The sequence below is a fragment of the Musca autumnalis genome, unplaced genomic scaffold (genome assembly GCF_047663935.1).
Source record: "Musca autumnalis isolate F117 unplaced genomic scaffold, ASM4766393v1 scaffold_5, whole genome shotgun sequence".
Classification (NCBI taxonomy): domain Eukaryota; kingdom Metazoa; phylum Arthropoda; class Insecta; order Diptera; family Muscidae; genus Musca; species Musca autumnalis.
This window is the reverse complement of record NW_027412088.1, coordinates 114926634-114943535: the sequence shown is the minus strand read 5'-3', so window position 1 is coordinate 114943535 and position 16902 is coordinate 114926634. Positions and strand designations below refer to the sequence as shown.

Here is a 16902-nt window from a genome sequence, read left to right as displayed (position 1 = left end):
CAGTACTAAGTTCGTATATGCCGTTCCAATTGATTTCACTAAACATATTTTCGAATTGAGCGAAGTCAATATTTCTGTAGTCTCTATAAGAGAATGTTTGTTGTTTTTCCTGTAAACTGAAATTATACGTGAGAAAAATCAAATCGTGTTTGGAAAAACAAGATGCAGAAACCTGATCCTAGAGAATACTGGAGAGATTGTTAACAAAGAAAATATCAATAAGTGTGCTGATAGAGGGTGAGAAAGGTGTAGGGTTTGTAGTGTTAGCGGCGTAAAGATCAAGAGATGTCATATTATTAGTTAATGATGAATCCACTAAGATGTTTGAATTAAAATCTCCAGCTATTACCACATCGTTATAACCCAGCGTAAGAGATTCTAGAAGATCGTGGAGTTGTCCAAGCTCGACAGAGTTATTTGGTCGACAAACTGATCCAATTAAAAATTTTTTATTATAAGATTTATACTCAATAAATACGTATTCAGTTTCATCTTCGGGATTCGACTTAATGCGCAGCTTTACATTTAGTGTATGTTTTCTATCATCTAACTATCATCTCTTCTACCCATTGGGGTCATGGTCATGGTTCAAGCAGATGAAATGGGCACAAGCAAAAAAAGAAGTTTTAAGTATGAATTTTATCATAGTATTTGAAAGTATACAAATTGAACTTGATGAAAAGTGATTTAACTCAACCAAATATTTGTAAGTAATTAGAAATACGAAAACAATTTTAAATATAAATATAGTATAAGATATAGTATAAGATAAATATAGTATAATATAAGAAAACAAGTAAAAAAGTATCAGTCGGCTTTGCCGACAGAGATATACCCTCAGCCTGTGCAGATTGAAACACTTTTTTCACAAAAAACTTATGTATTTAGGGGGTTTCAAAATTTTGGTCGTATGAACCGACAAAAATGTTGATTAGGATTAAAGTTCAAAAATTTTGCGGAAAAGATACTTAATGGAATGGACCGACATAGACAATGGAGGTGCCATAGCGGGTTTTTACACCCTTCAGGCTGTTTTCTCAAGAAGTATGGACTTGCCCCTGAAACAACTTTTACCATCGTAATTGAGGCAGCGAATGCTTCAACAAAAATCAAAGTGATTCAATAACAGGTCTTAAAGTGAACTTATACAAAATTTTGTGTGGGAGGTATGGGATGGAGTGGACAAATATAGTCCATATTTGAACCTGATCTATATCTGGTAGATATTATGAGAATGTGTAAAGTATGGACCAAATCGGTCACTCCCATCAAGAGTTATCGTGCGCACAATTTTTCCGAATATTTTTGAACTTTTGTGGGGTAGGTACCTGAAGGAGTGGACCGAAGCCATATCGGTCCACTCCTTCTACGAACTTAAACTAAGTTTGGAAACAATATTACGAAGGCCAAATTTTGACCGGAATCGGCATTTCCGTTCGAGAATTATCTTGCGCTTCCACCCATAAACATGGTGTCATAGGGTTTGTTTTTCAACTTTCAGGCTATTTTTTAGGAAGTATGGACTTGCCTCTGAGGAAACTTGTACCTTCGTATAGGGGGCAGTGAATACAAGATGTTACAACAAAAACCAAGGCGATTCGAGAGCAGGTCCTAAACTGAACTTTTCCGAAATTTTGTGTGGGAGGTACTGGAAGGAGTTTACCGATTGAGTCCATATTGGAACCTCAAATAAGTCTGGTATAAATTTTATAATGTGCAAAGTATGGACCAAATCGGTTACTCCCTTCAAGAGTTATCGTACGCACAAATTTTCCGAACATTTTCGAACTTTTGTGGGGGAGGTACCGGAAGGAGTGGACCGATATAATCCATCTTTGAATTTGAACTAAGTTTGGACAAAATATTACGAAAGCCAAATTTTGGGCCGAATCGGCTGATCCGTTCGAGAGTTATCTTGCGCTCCAACCACCTCACACGGTGTCATAGGGGTTTTTTGCAACTTTCATGCTATTTTCTCAGGAAGTATGGACTTGCCCCTGATGAAACTTGTACCGTCGTATGGAGGGCATTGAATACAAGTTGCTCAAACAAAAATCAAAGCGATACGAGAAACGGCCCTAAACTGAACTTTTCTGAAATTTTGTGTGGGAGGTACCCGAAGGAGTGGACCTATTGAGACCATATTGGAACCTCACACTACTCTGGTAGAAAGTTTACGCTATACAAAGTATAGACCAAATCGGTCACTCCCTTCAAGAACATTTTCGAACTTTTGTGGGGGAGGTACCGGAAGGAGTGGACCGATGTAGCTCATCTTCGAACTTAAACTAAGTTTGGGCAAAATATTACGAAAACCAAAATTTGAACCGAATCGGTTCATCCGTTCGAGAGTTATCGTGCGCTCCAGCCAGCAGGACAGACGGACGGACATGGCTAGATCGACTCCAAATTGTCTGAAACACATTTCGTTCAAACATACTTGGGGTCTAAAACCATTATTTCGATGAGGCATTAAAGGCTGAGGGTATAAAAATCACACAATGGTGAAAATTTTGTAGGTGCGGATCTTGAGCTCCGTTCCAATTTTATGAAGATTGTCGCAGAAGTGGGGGACGTTATTGCTAGGTACGGTTTTCAAAGGCTTGAGTTGCATTTCATACCTTCCTCGGCGCCCCATTTGGGTGGTCTCTGGGAGGCAGGTGTCCAGAGTTGCAAGTCACTTGAAGAAGATTTCTGGTCAGACCAGACACACATTCGAAGAATTTTCGACCATTTTGGCAAATATCGAAGCCTGCTTTAACTCTAGCCCTTTCACACCCTTATCTGATAGGATTGGCAACTTTTGAGCTTTACTCTGGGCAACTTTCTTATTGGGGGAGTCATTACTTTCCTCGGCGGAACCGGATGAGGTCGGGAACAAAACGTCGCTGATCAACCGATAAAGACGGATGAAGCTAATTTATCAAGAGTTCTTTAGGCGCTGGAAGTGCGATCACCATAAAGAGCTCCACAAACGCCTTAAATGGAAAAGGCAAAAGACGATCTCCAGCTGAACGACTTCGTTGTCATTCATAGCGACGGTCTTGCACCAATTGAGTGGAGCTTGGGCAGCGTGGAAAGGCTATACCACGGTCAGGATGACCGGGTCCGGTTCGCGGACCTAAAAATCCAAGGCGGAACAGTGTACCGACCGGTTCATAAATTTACCCTATTTTCTCGTTCGGAATAAACTACGTTGCTGCCTAGCCAATAATGACCCATCCTAACCTATCCTAGGTATCACAGCCTCTAATTGTATTTCTTTATTTAGATGAGCTACAACAACATGTTCAAATCTCCCATATGCAACACCAAACACATTTAGCAAATGGAATCCGAGGGAAAAAGTTTTTTTGGCCGACGGTCCCAATTTTGCTCCAACTGCCTCGGTATGGTCATCGAACGGCCTGTTCTCCATCGAGCACCGGATGCAGGGTTTGCAAATGAAATGAAACTAGAAAATATCACCTTTTTTTGTAATCACGCTACAGGTCGCTCTTTTGATCGGATAGTCCCGAAATTTTTAGGGAGGAAGAATCGTTTTGAGTTTGGTGATGGTCGGATAATACTCAAGAGTCGGAATGGGCAAAAAACTTAGGTAGCAAAAATTTAAAGTTTCATTCCTTTATTCATTTATACGAATATCTTCGCTTTTAGCAGTCGTATTCCAAAATGAACGTCAATGGATGAGGAAAATATCGCATTTATTATGATTCAAAATACGTTGGCGAACATCATACTTTCCCATTTTTTGTTTGAATTATACTGACGAGTATCTCAGCTTCGTTTGGATTCGTTTCAACAATGAAGATATTCTGAGCTTTAAAATGTTCCCCATTGCGTTACCAAAATTGGTGAAATGCTTGTGATGTTGAATGTCCCAACATCCGATTTATGGAATTTTATTTCCATGTCAGATATTTCTGCTTCTGTTAGACGTATTCCAAAGAGAGAGTTTGATAATTGAACTTAACCATGTGAGCTTTAAATTAGTACAAAATGTGGCATTTATGGTAAATATCAGAGTTATTGCAAAAGACGCTAAGCAATCACAATTTTAATATTTTGAAGTTGTTACTTTAATGACAAATACCTTCTATTTGGTGTATTAAAGACATGTAAAATGCTACTCAAGAAGACCAGCAAAGCTTTCAATCAGTACCAAGTAGATGTCGACTGAAGTCAAATATAAAATTAAATATTAATTATTTTGATTCAGTTCGCCTTAAGTCATTTGGTATAAAAGCCAGATAGGTAAAAACTTTAGTAAAATGTTTACGAGTGAAAAGCTTATGCACAGGGGTAGTGGCCTAGGGTATCACATTGTCGGCCCAGTCTCGACTATAGCCTTTGCTCATTTGTTTTACTAAAGGATGGATTTGAAATCACAAAATAAACCAATTTGGAGGACTTTATGATATAAAAAGTTAATGCTAAGAAGGCCTTCCTTTTATTTCTATGGTCATATTTAACTTTAAGATTGCCCGAAGGCTATAAATCAGTTCGAAAAATTGAAACTATAACAAAAGGAAACTTATAATAATGGGGGTATGTGTTATACATGCTACATGAGAAATACATATTGATTGTGGTATCAAAACAAAATAATTTGTAATTGAAAATTGTTAAATAATACAAAAAATGAGAATAAATTATTATTCTATAGAATTGCGAAAATATTTAATTTATTTTTAAATGTAAATACGTTGCTGATGTCCTGTACATTATATGGAAGAATATTCCAAAGACGTATACTACACAGAAAAAACAAAAGTATGAATTTTTTACTAATTCCGTTAATAATTTTTGTTGTCCATAATTTGAACGTACCTCTTTTAAAGTGAATGGACAAATTTTTTTATTCATGCACACAATACTATTTTTGCACAAGTATGAATGCTTTTCTAAAATACAAATATAAATTTCATAGTTTCTCCTACGTTAACCACTATTTTCTGGCAAAACCGGTTTTTGTGCTTTGCCTACAAAGATGTGGTGGATTTGCTTCTATTGTTTTTGTCTTTCCTCCCCTCCATCGTATCTACACGCACATTGACTCCGTGTCAACAAAGCACAACAGCCTAAACAACCACCACTACTCACCAAAACCACACTAACTAACCGCCATAGATTTCGTTTGTTGTCGGAAGACACTCACCATATCAATAGCATTAATTCGCAAATACAATTTTTGAATTACTTTAATATAAATGCAACATCTAAAACTTCAAGCTAGTGCTGATGGACTAAATATGTATGTACGTATGGTTCACATTTAGGAAAATCAATTAGAAGAGAACCCTTAAAGAACAGGAATTACAAAATTAAGTAAAAAAACTAATTTGAAAATAAAATAAAAAAATAATTTCAAAATAAAATAAAAAGAAAACAAAAATTTGTATAGAAAAAATAAATTTATGAAAAATATAAAAAGAGTTTTGAAATATAAGCAACTTTTTTTGCTTTAAAGAATATTATTTTGAAATGAATGAATTTGTTCATATTTTGCAAAATAGAAGTCATATATTACATGTTTATGATTCATTCAAAAAAGAAACCGGTATTTATTGCTTTATGAACTAGGTTCATAAAATACAAAAATCTGAATATTGGAAATTTTTTTTGAACACTATTCATATATATTTTTTCTGTGTACCGATATAGAACTGCCACTCAGAGACCAGACTACGTCGCCTCATTGGCATTACAGTTCTTTGTCTACTGGATATACCGAACGTAATTCTTTAATATTGATATTTAAGCTGTTGTTTAGTGATAATTTTGTGTAGATATAGCAATGATTTCATATCAAGAAGGGCTTTTGAACTAGAGTTGTGCTAAAGGAACTACACAGAAGAAAAACATTCATTCAATATATGAATAGTGTTCAAAAAAATTTTCCAATGTTCAGATTTTTGTATTTTATGAACCTAGTTCATAAAGCAATAAATACCGGTTTCTTTTTTTAATGAATCATAAACATGTAATATATGTATTCTATTTTGCAAAATATGAACAAATTCATTCATTTCAAAATAATCTTCTTTAAAGCAAAAAAAGTTGCTTACATTTCAAAACTCTTTTTATACTTTTCATAAATTTATTTTTTCTATACAAATTTTTGTTTTTTTTTTTAATTTATTTTGAAATTATTTCACACGGAGCCAATTTGCGTGTAGGTACGATGGAGGGGAGGAAAGACAAAAACAATAGAAGCAAATCCACCACATCTTTGTAGGCAAAGCACAAAAACCGGTTTTGCCAGAAAATAGTGGTTAACGTAGGAGAAACTATGAAATTTATTTTTGTATTTTAGAAAAGCATTCATACTTGTGCAAAAATAGTATTGTGTGCATGAGTAAAAAAATTTGTCCATTCACTTTAAAAGAGGTACGTTCAAATTATGGACAACAAAAATTATGAACGGAATTAGTAAAAAATTAATACATTTTTTTTCTGTGTATATGGAACTATCTCGTTCAATTCGCAGTTCCAATGCCCCATATTTTTTCTTTGAACAAATTGCGTATACTTAATACCACACGTTACATTTCATGATGTTACGCATACGTTTTGGAACTAGTACAAGGAACTAGGATCTAGATTACCGAACTCTATTTTAAACTTAGTCCATAAAGGGAATTAGTATAATGAGAGACATGTTGCGATCTTCTCAAGCCATACACGTCGAATGATGCTATTGAAAGCAACTGTTAATTTGCGTAGGCTCATAACATCACAATGGGCAAAAAGTTCGCAACAATAAAGCAATCCAGGAACCAGAAACGTCTAGCTATAAGGCATTGTATGTTGAGTGGTGTAAATGAGGGTGTTAACCAAAGTGTACCAAATTTTGCAAATGTCTCCTCAACGACCAAATTAACATAGTTTTCCCAACTGAGAGATTTATTGAATACTACACCCAGATTTATAGCACTGGAAACTATTCCTACCCTTTCTGGCCTAACAATGAAAACGCGAATATTTACCATCGAAAATAGTTTTTCTGTATTCTTAAGTAGTCTCCAGCATGATTTATACGCTTTTTTATGCCCTCAAACCAATTGTTAAATCACTTTTCGACTCCGAATCAGACACCTCCAAAACATAGTTTTTGAACGCTTTTATAGCATCTCTTGAGACGAAAATCGTTGACAACGTTTTTTTTTAATATGCTAGAAACAAATAAAGTTATTGGATCCCCAGTTAGGACTGTACGGCGGATGACCCATCAATTACCTGTTTTGTCCGGTCAAACAGGCACTGGTTTGAATCGATGTGTGAGAGCTCGCATTGTGATGACGTAGAATGATTCGTCTTCTCTTGTTCGTTTTTCGAATTTCACAGGAGAATTCTGGCAAACAAATTATACCACTCAGAATTAACCGCCCTAGATTTCTGAAGCCGTATATTCGTCACACTGTCAGTTTTGCCGAAAAAACAGGCGACCATTTGCTTCGAAGTGCTTCATACATGAACAACTTTCGTTGGATTTGGCCCGCTTTCGAAGACCTAAACGGTGGATACCCGTTTTGTTTCGGGCTCCTAAGCATAGATCCAAGATTCGTCGCCTGTGACGTTCTTATAAACGTCGTTTGAAGCACAATGATCGTTTTTATTCACAATTTTTTCCACCAATCCACAAAAGCCTCTTTTTGAGCGATTGTCCAATTTTGCTGGATCTAAGGAGAAAAATCCATTTTGGCAGCCAGGTGCTCATGCAATATCAAATGTAAGTTGGTGCAAATAATGCCCAAGGATGCCTCTATCTCACGGTATATAACATGGCGATCTTGCTTTATCCCTTCACGCACGGCATATTTTTTTCTGGCACAACGGCCGATTTTGGGCGTCCATCACGGTCATCGTTTTTTGGCTAGTGTCGGCCACGATTGAATTCATCAAACCAGTTTTTCATAGCACTATAGGATAGCCCTTTATCAACATAAAAGATTTAATTTGATTGATGCACTCTTGCCGTGATTATCCACTTCGAAATTTGTGAAAAAGTATCGAACGAAAATTTTCACAAGTAAATTCCATTTTTTCTGCAAAGGGATTTTTTCAATTCACTGTAAACAACACATGGTCCTATGACAAACTGCCCTGAGTACGTATAGGCTAAAAACTCTCAAACTGTCCAAAAAAAAATTCAAATGGCGCCTGGCAACACGCGGTGTTTTTCGTGCAGCCCTCGTATTAATTTTTTGCAAAGTTAATTTCTTATTTTTATGTATAATCAAGCATTTTGATTTGCTGGGGTTTAGTGGCAAACTATTTTCCCTAGCCCGTGCGTTTGCACGATGTAGATCATAGTTAAGTTTTTAATGGACTGATTTATATAATCTAGATGGCTACTTAAGTAGATCTGCACATCGTCAGCATACATACCAGTATGGACACGACTGTGAATCAATTGAGTAGGAAGGTCATTCGCATAAATAGAGAATAAGTGGGGATCAATAATAGAACCTTGTGTGACTCGTTTTTTGCACTGCCAGAGGTCGGGATTTCGAAGTAAGACATTATGGTCCACAGTATTCGAATGGCCAAGAGGAGCTAGAAAACATAACTTATTGTCATTGATCTCCATCCTAATCGACTCGGAAATATCTAGTAAGGCAGTAATACAGCTGTGGCCCGCACGAAACTCAGACTTCATATCCGTTAGCAGAGTATTTTAGTGAAGATACTCTGTAATTTGTTTTTGAAGAATTTTCTCAAAGATTTTAAAGATATAATATTTCCGTAACATTGGGAAAGTACTTGATGTTATTATGTTATTGAATAAGAACGTTATATATGGTATTAAATGAGAAAGAAGTGGATCAGTCCCATCAGGACCAACAGCGTTCGATTTAATTTCATCAAAAAAATTTAGAGTTTCATTGCAAGAAACACAGCGGAAGTCAAAAAAATCATTCAATTTATTAATACTTCAGATTTTTGAAATTTATGAACCCAATTCATAAAGCAATTTTTTTGAATTAAACATAAACATGGTATATACCCATATATTTCTATTCTATTTTGCAAAATATGAACCAATTCATTCATTTCAAAATACCTCTTCTCTAAACCAAGAAAAAGTTTATTATATTCAAAACTCTGTTTGTATTTTTTATGAAGTTATTTTTTCTATAAAATTAATTTTGTCCATAAATTTCAAAAATGGTTTCCCTGAATAGAAAAGTGTACATGCATTGCAAAAATTTGTTTTGCGACCCATGTAATACATTATGGATATGAATATATCCACCATATTATGAATTCTTCCTTAAACCAGGGAAATTTGGTAAGTTGTTTTTTTTATTTTTTCGACGGCACAATTGTTTATTTTTGATTTTATTTTGCAATTAGTCCCGGGCCACACTAAGAGTAATTTCACTGAAATTTTGACATGAAAGTAAAAGAAAATGTAAAATAAAACGGTCTGTTTGTTTCATACGAATATTGCAACAAAGCAAAATTGCAGAACACATGAAACCGTGTACACTAGTTTCATGAAATTATGAATTTTTCCCAAAAAATACAAAATTTCATGTCAAAATTTCATTGAAATTACTCTAGTGTGGCCCGGGACTTACTGTTCTTGAAACGTTTCTTCTAATGATTTTTTCTAACGATTTATCTTGTAAAGCAGAACGGTGTAAACCATGTGCACATACGTACTGAGTCTGTCAGCACTAACTTGCGTTATTAGATGTTGGGTTTATATTAAAGAATTAAAAAAAAATTGTATATGCGAACTATATGTGATTGATATAGTGATTGTTTTCCGAAAAAAAACGCCATATATACGTGTTTGGTTTCTTAGTGTGCTGGTGGTCGTTGTTTAGCGTAAAGCGTTTAGCTTTATTTCAATCAGGTTGTTGTGTTATGTTGATACAATGTGCTAGTAGAAACGAGGAGGGTAGGAAAGACAAAAAAATAGAAGCAAAACGGACCACAACATCTTTATAGACAAAGCACAAAACACGGTTTTTGCAAAAAAGAGAATCTTGAGAGAGAGAGAGTGTAATGCTCAATTCAAAGGAGAATGTTGGAAGTGAGAATAATTTTCCTCAACTGTATGATTTCCCTTTTTTTATTGAACCAGAATGAGCTCAAATCCGACTATGTGAGCCATTGAACTGTGCTAGCAAGCAGCCGGGTTAGGGGGGTTCTTGTCTTCATTGAGTCACTTTACAACATTCTAACATAAACAAAAATATTATTATAGACTCCCTTAAAACGAGAATAGATAGCGAAAAAAACAACATTGGATGGACAAGATTAATATCAATCCCAGATAAAAAGAGAAACTCCTGGTGAAAAATGGAGTTCAGCCTCTAAACCCTCCCTTCCGTGGTCTCGTAGGCTATGGATTTTTAAAGAGACCCCTGATGCAACTTAAACCCCTCGGATTCTACTTCACCTTAGCAAGAATAAGATTTAGTCTATCTTTCGATGGTGACAAACAACAATATATTTGTAATTAAATTCAAAATGACATGGTATCGAAAGAAAATAAGTGGTCTTCCAAATGATAAGCTAACAATGACTAAGGCTATACATGTATAATCCGACAGATAAATAAGATGGAAAAAATGATAGTTTTTTTTTTAAAATTTATATACATTGATATTAATTCTGACTCTATGTATATGGCATTTTAAATCGATAGTAGTTCTAATTCATTGGTAATGTTATTATGTTGACTTTTAATTTTGAAAAGGTTATGTGAGCCGAAACAGTTTAGAAAAAATATATCTTTTGTACAAGATATGCGTTCAAATTATGGACAAAAAATACGGAATTAGTAAAAAATTCATAATTTAGTTTTTTCTGTGTAGTGTTTCATCGTTAGTGTCATAGAACGAGTTTTCGGCCTGAATAATTGGAATATTGACAAACGTTTTGTTGAGTTCCTCAGCATCACTGCGGCATGTGCCAAAATCTTTAGATTTACAGACACCAATTTCATAAATAATTTTCCATTTAATTAATTTAATTAATCGAGCTTTTTTTTTTTTTTTTTTTTATGACCTAAGGAGATTACATTGAAAAATTGATATCTAGCGAAGTCCTACACACACACATCAACCACTATGCGACGATCGTTTCGTTAGCTGGTTAGGCTAACATCATCAGGCATATTAATGTGTTGTTGTTGCTAGACAATTTTCGCCATTTGGAGCTCCTATTTATACATCCAAGATTGCAAATTTTGCATTTGTGAAGTTCAAATTGCAGCTTTTTATTTCCAAAGACGACTCATTTGTCCCCCTTCTATTCCAGAAATCAATTTTTTTTTTTTTTCAATGTTACATTCATATTACAGTCGATAGCTTTTTTCCATCGTAGACTGTATATATGTCTTTCAAATCGAAAGATTTTTTAAGTGGATTGTGGTTTAATAGACATTTGTGGTTTAATAAGACATTAATATGCCTGATGATGTTAGCCTAACCAGCTAACGAAACGATCGTCGCATAGTGGTTGATGTGTGTGTGTAGGACTTCGCTAGATATCAATTTTTCAATGTAATCTCCTTAGGTCATAAAAAAAAAAAAAAAAAAAAAAAAAAAAAAAAAAAAAAAAGCTCGATTAATTAAATTAATTAAATCTCACAAATAATGGCCTTCGCCCCTAAAAAGGCAAAAACTTTAAAAAAATTTTCCATTTGCTTTTGGAACCAAGAGCCGAACATCGATTTCTACCTCACAGTGAAAAATATCCACACTAAAGTTTTATTAAACAAAAAGTATTTCTTAGATGTTTAGCACTAGGCATGATATGATGTTATCCTTTTTGTGCAAGAAATGTGAATTTTTCTCCATTCTTCTTTCAAGGCATTTTTCAAGGTTCCTATACTTTAGATGTTATGACTTCTTATATTTGTCACCAAAATGCTCCATAAATTTTCTATATGATTCAAATCCGGGGATTGGGGAGGTGTTTGAATCACTTTTGAACAGTTATAGTAGCATCCATTCTCGAACAATGTGTGATTTTTGGTTGGGGTCATTATCATGATAAAATTTGAATGTTGAACAATTTATGGCGCATTTTGGACACAAATATAAGCTTTAGCTTTAAACATATTTAGATAAGTAAATAAATACATAAACTTCATCTCTCGTGGATCGATGGAATGGTTTAAATTTTGATGAAAAGATCGGATCTTTAACTACTTCCTTTGAATGGATTCAAATGCTGATGAAAAGATCGAATTCTTCACCACTTCATTTGAACGAATGCAAAAGATCCACTGAAATCATGGCATCGCATGGAATCACTTCCCTAAAATTTTGCTGGGAACTTATTCAACAAAAATTGTGGACATATCTTCAGGTTTTGGTATAGCCTCCATAAAACGGCACCACCCGATTTCTGGTATTTTGAAATTTTAGCTTCATTTTCAGACCAAATTGGCTATAATTTGGGAAAAACTATGGAAAAAGTCCGTAATTTGCTATAATTTAACATTTAGTGTTCCTGGCTGTCAGAAAACTTATCTACAAAAAATTATTGACGTACCTTCGTGTTTTGGAATAGCCTCCATAAAACAACACCACCCGATGCCAGGTATTTCGACGTGTTTAACTACATTATAAGACAGCATTAGCTATAATTTGGCACTTTGGGTTCCTAGTGGTCAAAATACTTATCAACCTAAAATTGTGGAAATAGGTCAATGTTATCGAATACGGCCCATATAATGCTATCGCCCCATTTAAGGTGTTTGGATGTCATATGGCATTTAGTTTGAAAAAAAACTTCTCCACCAAAAATTGCGGACATAGATCTATGTTTTAGTATGGTCACATATAAATTTAGCACCGATTTTAGAATGTTTTAGTTTTGAGCTGACCGAGTTAGTTAAACTTAGATATTTGGGGTTCCCAGTGAGGTATTTAGAAGTTTTTATACACATTTTTGGCTATTTCTATTTATCCTAAGAACATTTTAAGAACAATATTTTCTTTGACATTTTATTTTTAATAACAACTACATATGTATGTTGTTTTTGTAAAATGGTTAATTGTTGTATTTCATGAAATATATCTTAAAAAACCAATACCGATCAAAAACTGAAAATTAACATTTTCATTTATGATTTCAAAGTTAATTGCGCGATTTTCTTTTTTTTTTTTTTTGACAATTAATAGATGTTCTTAAAATTCTTTTCGGTTGTAGTCGCAAGGTACGGTAGATCTATGTAAAGTATTCTCACTGTGATTTTTTGAGGATTTTATTTATTTTCAAATTTTATAATAAATTCAATAGCGTTTAAAGTAATACATTTAATTAACGTTAACCAATACAACGCCGACATTGCCTTCAGCTTCGAAATTGGAGACATCTAAGACTTGTCTAAAAAGAAAAATTATGATCATTAATTGTTTATACAAATCAAAACAAACATAAGAAAGCCTGTGGTCGACAGAGCCGATCAAATAATGAACAAATAATAAACAAGCATACTTCAATTTCAATTTTTCCAACTGGCAAACACATAGTTATGCGTCAGAAAATACCTTATCATTTTTAAGTCCAAAACGTCATTAACGTTGTTCGTAGCAACCCAGCAAAAATACTCATTACAAAACCCGCTACTAACCCATTATTATTAATAGGGCATGTCGCGCTAAATAAGTATTAATTTTTTGGTCACTTAAATAAGTACTTTTAAAGGTAGTTACTAAAAGTCGCGTTTACTTATTTAAGTGGTTAAAAAATAAGTACTTACTTCACGCGACATGTCCTTGTTAAAATAATGAGTATGGGGTTAGGGGGTTTGTATTTTTTTTTTTTTTTTGCTGGAATGTGTATATTATAAGTAATAATAACACTGTGATACAAAAGTGGACACAATTTTTTTTGCAGGATTTCTGATGCACAAATTCGGTTTTGTGGGAGTCCATAGAAGACGAAAATACCTTTGGTTACTTTGGGTCACTTCCGGTTTTGATTTTATAACGGTAAAAAGTTGTAATGAAAAAAGAAATAATGTCCGTTTAAATTTGAAAATCCAAGAAAGCCCATTTTCAATACATTTACCGTTATAAAATCAAAACCCGAAGTGACCCAAAGAAACCAAAGGTATTTTCGTCTTCTATGGACTCCCACAAAACCGAATTTATGCATTAGAACCCCTGCAAATTTTCACTGTAGCACAGTGTAATTATCAAAAATAACAACGTTTGACTCCCAAATGAGTACTGGTACCACCATCAATCCTTGTTAGTAAATAAAAATAAATTGGTAGCACTTTAAAATACAACTCTGTATGCCGCCAATTTTTGGTTTCAACCAATTTAGTTATTGTTAGCCAACCAAGGACTCAAACTAACCCATAAAATTTACTAGAGACACGTGTTCTTTGGCAAGTGTGTTCACTTGTGAGCACGTGCTCACCTAACGACGTGCGTAGCATTTATGTATAAATGAGTGTGTTTGTTGCAAATCTTACCCTTCAATATATTTTGATTGCATGGACGAACAAATCACTTCGGCCTTGCTGCCAATTTTGAAGTGGTCATTCACGTCAAAGGTTTGCGTGCTGTTGCTAAGGTTCAAAACAATGACGTACATATCGTTGCCTGGTAGTTGCCTAAAATGAATGTTGTTAACTCAATGAATAAGGGTACTTATGTGGCAACAACAACCGTGATTTGTACTTACCGCGAGTAGATAAGAATGTCATCAAGTATGGACTTTATCTCAAGTGGACCGTCTTGCATCGAGGGTTCCTGCCGCAATCTAATTAACTGTTTAAACAACTGTAAGTGGCTGCGTGGGGTTCGTGACTGGCTCAGGGCATTGCTTTCTTTGTAATTGCTAGCAACTGGTAGCCAAGTTTGATCGCCTCTGGTAAATCCAGCCTTGTTTGATGCATCCCACTGATAGGGTGTTCTTTCGGGATCACGGGAATAACTCTCATACGTTTGGGGGCTAGAACTACAACCTTGGGTATCGACAGTTTCCTCCCATGTAACCCTACCATTGACCATTCCAATTTCTTCTCCCTGATAAAGAGTGAATAATGTTTCAATTTTTTTCCATACTATAAGTGAAAAATACATACGTAGTAGGTTACGGCATTTCCCGGTAAGGTTTGCAGCAAAATTGTGAACAGATCCATACGACTCTCGCCCAAGCGAGTAGAGTATCGGGGATTATCATGATTGCCTAGCACCCAGTTTGCTAATACATCCTTCGGCATCGAGTTAATCCATTTCAAAATATTGTCTTTTATTTCTGCTGCAGTCGAATTCTTCAAAATGTTTTGCATAAAGTAGAAATTGAATGGTATCATGGAACCATTGCGAACACCATTGCCATAATAAAGCATCAGATTTTCAAAGGTTGTGTAAGCCTCTGTAAGAAGAAGTCGCGTACTACCGCCATGCTCCTTCTTATATTCCTCTGTCAATTCTCTCCATTGATAGACCATTTCTATAGATTCTGGTTGATTCTGTGTATAGGTGTGATTCAAATAGCACCAGTCGTCGGGGTCTGGACAGATACTGACATCGTTGATAACGGGCTCATCAGGAAAATTTCCATTTTCATCGGGGCCTTTTTCAAACATGAATGGCAAGGCGTCAATGCGGAAACCAGAAATTCCCATATCCAACCAATAGCGCATGACTTCCTTCATTTTGTTCACCACCAAAGGATTCCTAAAATTCAAGTCAGCTTGCTTAACAGAGAACTGATGTAAGTAGTACTGTTGTCTTTGTTCATTCCACTCCCAAGCACTGTAACGAAACGCACTCTTCCAATTACTGGGAGGTTGTCGTTGTCCATTGGCATCAATTTTACCATTGTGCCACACGTAAAAATCCTCATAACCTTCAGTTCGATTAACCGATTTCTGGAACCACTCGCATTCATCGCTGGTGTGATTAGGAACAAAATCCAAAATTACACGTATTCCCACTTCTTTCGCTCGTTTTATCAGATTTTTGAAATCTTCCATAGTACCATACTCCGGGTGGATCGCATAGAAGTCAGAGATATCGTATCCAAAGTCTACCATTGGCGATTTAAATATCGGCGACAACCATATGCCAGTAAATCCAATGTCCTTAAGATATTCTAGTTTTTCGGTAACACCATTCAAGTCGCCAATGCCATCACCGTCACTGTCCCTAAATGAACGTGGGTAAACTTGATAGAAATTTCCATTTTCCCACCAATCCTTTGCGTTGACCACAGACAATGTCAGTACAATAAAAACTAACGATTTCATTGCACTGATTTTACGAACCTTACTGAAAAGAACTTCTGTTCTTTTGTGATTTTATATGATATCGTAGTTAACAACTCTTTACAATCAGACACTTCAATATTTAATTTAAGTGATCAAGTAATATTTACTTTGTTATAATATAAAAATAATAATTATAGTTCATCGCGTGGTGTATGTTTACAAGATATGAAAATTTGTTTTATGACAAATAACGTAGCTCAAAAAAAATATTGGCCTGTTGAACGTTGTTGTTCGTTCTGATTATATGATAAATTCTACCACAATACTTAATTTTTTAAGTAATAGTATAAAATTTCACTTGCAGTTGCCGAACAAACGAAATCTATTTATAATACAAATCCAGAAAATGTGGACATCAAATTTGGTGACGAGAAATGGAGATTTCAAATAAATTCATTGATAGAATTTATATCATACACTCCGGTTCATCTGAATAGAACCAGCCAATATTTGTCTACAAATACCGTTATATCAGACGAAAGGAGAGGAATTGTAAATTATAATTTTGTGGACATGTAGAGTATATAGTAGCCGATATTTTCAATACCTAACATGTTTCACATATGCGTCATAACGGTACTTTTTACTCGCTTTATTAAAAAATGTCAAAATATTTGCATTTTTTAATGGTTCACCAG

The 16902-nt window shown here is 34.8% G+C and overlaps 1 protein-coding gene across 1 annotated transcript; it reads right to left on the bottom strand.

Annotated features, from left to right (window-relative positions):
- Nucleotides 1-13219: 13219 nt before the first annotated feature.
- LOC141404663 (maltase A1-like) lies at nucleotides 13220-16323 on the bottom strand. The gene is made up of 4 exons (XM_073988205.1): nucleotides 15074-16323; nucleotides 14671-15014; nucleotides 14459-14599; nucleotides 13220-13359 (listed from the first exon to the last, which is right to left on the bottom strand). The coding sequence occupies exons 1-4, from the start codon at nucleotides 16241-16243 to the stop codon at nucleotides 13290-13292; spliced, it is 1725 nt and encodes a 574-aa protein (XP_073844306.1). The 5' UTR covers nucleotides 16244-16323; the 3' UTR covers nucleotides 13220-13289.
- Between the last annotated feature and the right edge of the window lie 579 nt (nucleotides 16324-16902).